The sequence below is a fragment of the Otolemur garnettii genome, unplaced genomic scaffold, assembly GCF_000181295.1.
Source record: "Otolemur garnettii isolate 467f Iridium unplaced genomic scaffold, OtoGar3 scaffold00012, whole genome shotgun sequence".
NCBI classification, from domain to species: domain Eukaryota; kingdom Metazoa; phylum Chordata; class Mammalia; order Primates; family Galagidae; genus Otolemur; species Otolemur garnettii.
This window is the reverse complement of record NW_003852407.1, coordinates 3,442,536-3,448,140: the sequence shown is the minus strand read 5'-3', so window position 1 is coordinate 3,448,140 and position 5,605 is coordinate 3,442,536. Positions and strand designations below refer to the sequence as shown.

The 5,605-nt window shown below is 42.1% G+C and overlaps 1 protein-coding gene across 1 annotated transcript in view; it reads right to left on the bottom strand.

Annotated features, from left to right (window-relative positions):
* Positions 1 to 5,605, bottom strand: part of ACAA2 (acetyl-CoA acyltransferase 2) — a 29,672-nt gene that overhangs the window by 8,132 nt on the left and 15,935 nt on the right. Inside the window, exons 6-7 of the mRNA XM_003784709.3 lie at positions 3,887 to 4,062; positions 2,737 to 2,866 (exon numbers count right to left, since the gene is read on the bottom strand). Coding sequence (XP_003784757.1) covers positions 2,737 to 2,866; positions 3,887 to 4,062 — 306 coding nt within the window. The remainder of the gene's footprint in view (positions 1 to 2,736; positions 2,867 to 3,886; positions 4,063 to 5,605) is intronic.

The window sequence follows — 5,605 nt, the reverse complement described above, 5'->3', positions numbered from 1 at the left end:
GAGCCCTTGCTGCTGTTTTCATGTCCTGGCTGTCCCCCTTTTCCTGGGTCTATGGCTATTCTGCAGGGCTAAGGATTGCCATACGGTAGACAGCTGCAGAGCTGAGGAACTACTATTCTTATAAACTGGATTGACAAGTCTGTCCCTGCTAGGTACTCATAATTTACTCATCTGGAGTACTTCCAGTAATTAACCTTGTTCAATCCCATGCTACGTAGAAGTGACAGACAACCTTCCAGGAGAAGGAGACATCTGACACTGTGAGACATGTGGCATGCCTAGTTCTGCTCAAGCCCTGAGGATAAAAGACAATCCTTCCACAGTGTCCTTCACTGCACTTTAAGGCACATACCCAAGCCCAGGAATGGAAGGAAGGCAAACCACATTTTCTCTGCTCACTGACCATGCTAATCTATTAGAACCTATTGTGTGAGATGAAACTGAAAATGAATTATAAAATAATCTATATTAAATAAATTTGTTTGATCATCAAAAGCATCTAGGTCCCATTCCAGAAGCTGTAGCTAAAAACAAACAAGAAGCATCTAAGTACATAGAAGAAAACTCCATGTTCTTGGGCTCCGCTCCAGATCTCCTGAAACAAGATCACGTGGGGTGAGGTTATGGGTGGATTCTGAAAATCATCTGGGGCTGGGAACCACTCTGGACACCAAAATGATAAATGTCATAACAGCATACACATGTTTAATTTCTCAGTTACCTTCTACTTCTAAGACAAAAGCTATGTTTTGCCAGTAGAGGGAAGCTAAAAGCTAGTCAACTCTTAGGACTGTAACAGGCAACAACGGACTTTGATAGTTGTCTAATGGCCTCACAGTTCTTGCCTACACAAATTTGAGACACATAATGAAAGATGATAAGGTATGAACATACAGTTTACTTTCTTAGGAATTCTGCACAGAGGTCAGTCTCCTCTGCAGAACACGGCAGCACAGATGGCTGAGCACTAACTTGACCCCACGTCAGTGTAAATGCCGTTATCCGAGCAGAGCCTACAGAGCAGACCTGAAGGATCTCTGAGACAGCAGGTTAACAACAGGTTGTCCTCCTTCCACCTTGGGACTCACCTCAAAAAACAAACGAGTTAGAAAAGGCCTAAGCTGACTATAAAGCAGGGGTCCTCAAACTTTTTAAACAGAGGGCCAGTTCACTGTCCCTCAGACTGTTGGAGGGCCAGACTGTGGGCCGCGGGATGAGTCAGCTGTTAAGCAGGACAGGCAGCGGCGGCAAAAACACCCAGCGGGCCGGACAAATGTCCTAGGTGGGTCACATGTGGCCTGCGGGCCATAGTTTGAGGACACCTGCTATAAAGAATCTGAAACCAATACCTCAGGGCAGTCTTTTCATTTTGAGGTTATAGGTGGAAGAGAACACCTCTGAACACCAATTTTACTTCTGTAAGTAAGGCACCTAACTGGTTCCTTGTTTCTCCAAAGATTAATGACAGGAAATTCAGCATTAATGGTGATTCCTAGGAGTGCATCCAGCAAAAAGCTCTTTGTTTTACTTTTAATTCATATGTTTTGAGCCAAGGCTTTGTCTGTTTGTAGGGAGTTCCAAATTTCTTTACCTAGTACTTTGCCAGTCTAGATAATTATTTATAATTCTTTATTTTGCTAATAAGCTTCCGCTGAGCCAGAGGAATATTACTTTGACTTCCTGAGAAAGTATGTTTAACTCATAGTGAAAGGAATGCCTGATTTAGAGAGACCTGAAGTCACACCCTGGCTCCATCACTAACTGGTTTGGAACTTTTCCAGACAACCTTCCCAGAGTTTTGCCCTCACTTAGACTGAACCACTGTTGGGTTTGACGGACTGTGAATAGATTGTGGTGTGTGTATCTGAAGGCTAATGAATGCTACTTACAATGCTTAATAAAAATCTTTATTCTTTCTAGCATTCTGGGAGGCCAAAGTGGGAGGAATGCTTGAGGTCAGGAATTTGAGACCAGCCTGAGCAAGAGTGAGACCCTGTCTCTACTAAAAATAGAAAACTAGCTGGGCATTGTAGTGGGTACCTGTAGTGGGCACCTGTAGTCCTAGCTACTCAGGAGGCTGAAGCAGGAGGATCTCTTGAACCCAGGAGTTTGAGGTTGCTGTGAACTAGTCTGACACCATAGCACTCTAACAAGGCTCTATCTCCAACCCCCTCCACCACCAAAAACCAAAATGAACAAAAAAAAAGTTTAGTCTTTTAGTATTAAAAAGAGAGAGAAATCTTCTTAAGCCTAATATTCTCATTCACAGTGAAGTCTCACTTACTGGAACTGTGGGAAGACAAAATGAGGTACGCTAGTGCCTGTGGGGTAAAGCACCCAGCAGGGGGCCGGGTGGACTTCTCCATACAGACTTTCCATTCCACCCCATGAATTCTCCCTAACTGTGCACTTGCTGTTCTTGAAAGAAATCTCATAATTTCTTTCATCTTGTGAGGATCATGTAAATCTTCTGTTATTTTCTGTGTGTTAATTTTTAAATATCTCAAATGGACAATTGGATGTGATTACTGACCCAAAGGAGTTTGAATAGTCTTGGTTTTCCTATTATATCTAGGACAATTCTTTACAGAGAATATTCGCTGAAATGACAGATTACCTATCTTACCTTTTCTCCACAAGCGACCTTGATTTGGCTACTTTTTCAGGACTTTGAATGTCAAAGTAGACTTATCTCCAGAAATACAATAGAACCAGTTGGTTTCGCTAGAAACTTACCAATACCCATGATAGAGGGATCACATCCAGACACAAAGTAGCCCACAATTCTTGCCAGGGGAGTGAAGTTATGTTTTTTAACAGCATCTTCACTAGCTAGGACAACAGCTCCAGCACCATCAGATATTCCCTTGAAAACAAAAACAGTAGATTAACTAAAGGGTAAAAAAATCCAGTTAATCAGAGTTTGGACTAATGGAGTAGTATTACTAACGGAGTGGTAGCAGGAACATGGCATAGAGAGCCATGGAGTAAACTGGGATATAACTAGCACTCGTGGTACTTGGGTAGAGTAAGAAGATCGTTTCAGGCACAGAATTCAATTTCACTAATGGGAAGTAGAAAAGAGTGTCAAAGAAAAACTTTTATCTAAATGTAAGAAGAAATCTGATGAATTGTATATTAAAACCAATTCCATTGGCTTAGCACCTGTGGCTCAAGTGGCTAAGGTGCCGGCCACATACACCCAAGGTGGTGGGTTCGAATCCAGCCTGGGCCACCAAACAACAATGACGGCTGCAACCAAAAAATAGCCAGGCGTTGTGGCGGGCGTCTGTGGTCCCAGTTACTTGGGAGGCTGAGGCAGGAGACTTGCTTGAGCCCAGGAGTTGGAGGTTGCTGTGAGCTGTGATGCCATGGCACTCTACCCAGGGGGACAGCTTGAGGCTCTGTCTCAAACAAACAAACAAACAAAAAAACCCCCCACCAATTCCATTAAAATACTGAATATTTTAACAAATCAGTTAGTGATGGAGCTAGGGTGTGACTTTAGGTCTCTCTAAATCAGGCGTTCTTTTCACTGTGAGTTAAACATATTTTCTCAAGAAGTCAAAGTAATATTTCTCTGGCTCAGCTGATGCTTATTAGCAAAATAAGGAATTAATTAGGACACAATTAAATATAAAATAATAAACCAGGCAGATTTCCTTCTTACATTGTGAAAAAACTAAGAAATCAGAAGAGTAATAAGTGAGGGCCCCTAGCTAACATATTTTGTGTTGGACTATGAACACCCAGATAAAGTGAATATGAACACGACTAGTTTAAGGTAAATAAAGAGTAGCATGAAAACCACCTCTGGGATGCTTCATGATTATTTTGCCTTGAGCACGTCAGGGAGAGTTCAAGCTCTCTGAGCAGTGACACTGACCGACGCATTTCCTGCAGTGACGGTTCCGTCTTTCTTGAACACTGGAGGGAGTTTTTGCAGCTGTTCCAGTGTGGTCTGGGGCCGTGCGTGCTCATCCACTTGCACTGTCTGGTTTCCTTTCTTTGTCTTCACTTCAATGGGCACCATTTCCTCATTAAAGTAGCCGGCGTCATTAGCTGAAATAACAGAAAGACTTTCATAAGAATTAAAAAAAGAGAAACATGAAAAAAACCAAACATAGTCTTCAATTTAATTTCTGGTTGACCCTTTCCTTAAGATGAGCCTTTATCACTTACTAATGGAGAAGTATTAATACACTGTCATGCATCTATGCAAATGCACTTTACACTTTTAAAAAATGAAAATTTCAATTGTCTTTAATTCCAACTTTCTATGAGATGCTGCAGTGTTTTTAGTCTATTAACTATAGATTTAATTGTACTAAATTGATTTAAAGTCCTTTTTCGAGACAGAGCCTCAAGCTGTCCCCCTGGGTAGAGTGTCGTGGCATTACAGCTCACAGCAACCTCCAACTCCTGGGCTCAAGCGAGTCTCCTGCCTCCGCCTCCCAAGTAGCTGGGACCACAGGCGCCCACCACAACGCCTGGCTATTTTTTGGTTGCAGCCGTCACTGTTGTTTGGCGGGTCCGGGCTGGGGATTCGAACCTGCCACCTTAGGTGTACGTGGCTGGCGCCTTAGCCGGCTGAGCTATAGGCGCCGAGCCTAAAGCCCTTTTTCTCTTGGTGAGGTAAGAAATCATTAAAAAGGTGCCAAGATGTCTATGCTACCAAATAATCTATGACTGAAATTTAACAGTGACAGACAACCTGAAGAAATTACATGAGCTGCCATTGATACAATTATTAAATGTAAGTAAAAGCTACGTTGACCTCCATTGACTAGAAGGGACTGTAATAATCTAGAGCTTCAGAAATAGGCTAAGTCAGGAATAACACCATTTTAATATTGATATCACTTTAGAGGTCTAAAAATACTTTCACCAGCCCTTATCTGGTTTTATTAAATAAGCAGGAAAGGCAAATATTAGAATCTCTATTTTACAGATGCTCTGGGAGTGTATGACTTGACTAAGGATAGATAGCTTATATGTGGCAGAACTAACAATTTTTGGCCTCCAGACCACTCCTCTTTCACTAGAAATGTATAACTAAAAAACACAAAGGGGTTGAATGGCATCAGTGCTATCACACTTATCCCTTTGAAATGCTAAAATGGACTGACTTTATCCTCACTATTTAAAGTTTGTAATATCCCAAAATAAGAGTTTTCACTGGCTTGTAATGTCTTAATTTTACACATCTTTTTCAGAAGCCAAACACATTTCTTCAACTTGCCATATTGATAAAAGAACTGTTGTCACGTTGCTCATTTGGACTGGCTCACGGGCGACGTGCTGTGTTATACCACGGCATTGTAATTAGGGCTTGGGGCTATTTCTAAGTCTCTAAGTCAGTGCAGTGATGCTCGATTAAGAACGGGAGGAAATTCCCAATGGGTCTTTTCCAAACACATCACCCCTCCTTATGATTGGGACATGGTTCTTGGGGACGGATGTCTACCCTGCTCCAGCAGCCACAGTGAGCCATCATCACCTCTAATGGAGAGTGTCATGTCCCCCAGCATGTTCTACCTACAATAGGACCAGTTCAGGACAAAATTCAAGTGTCCAGTTAGGGCCAAGTAACAGTATCACTTTT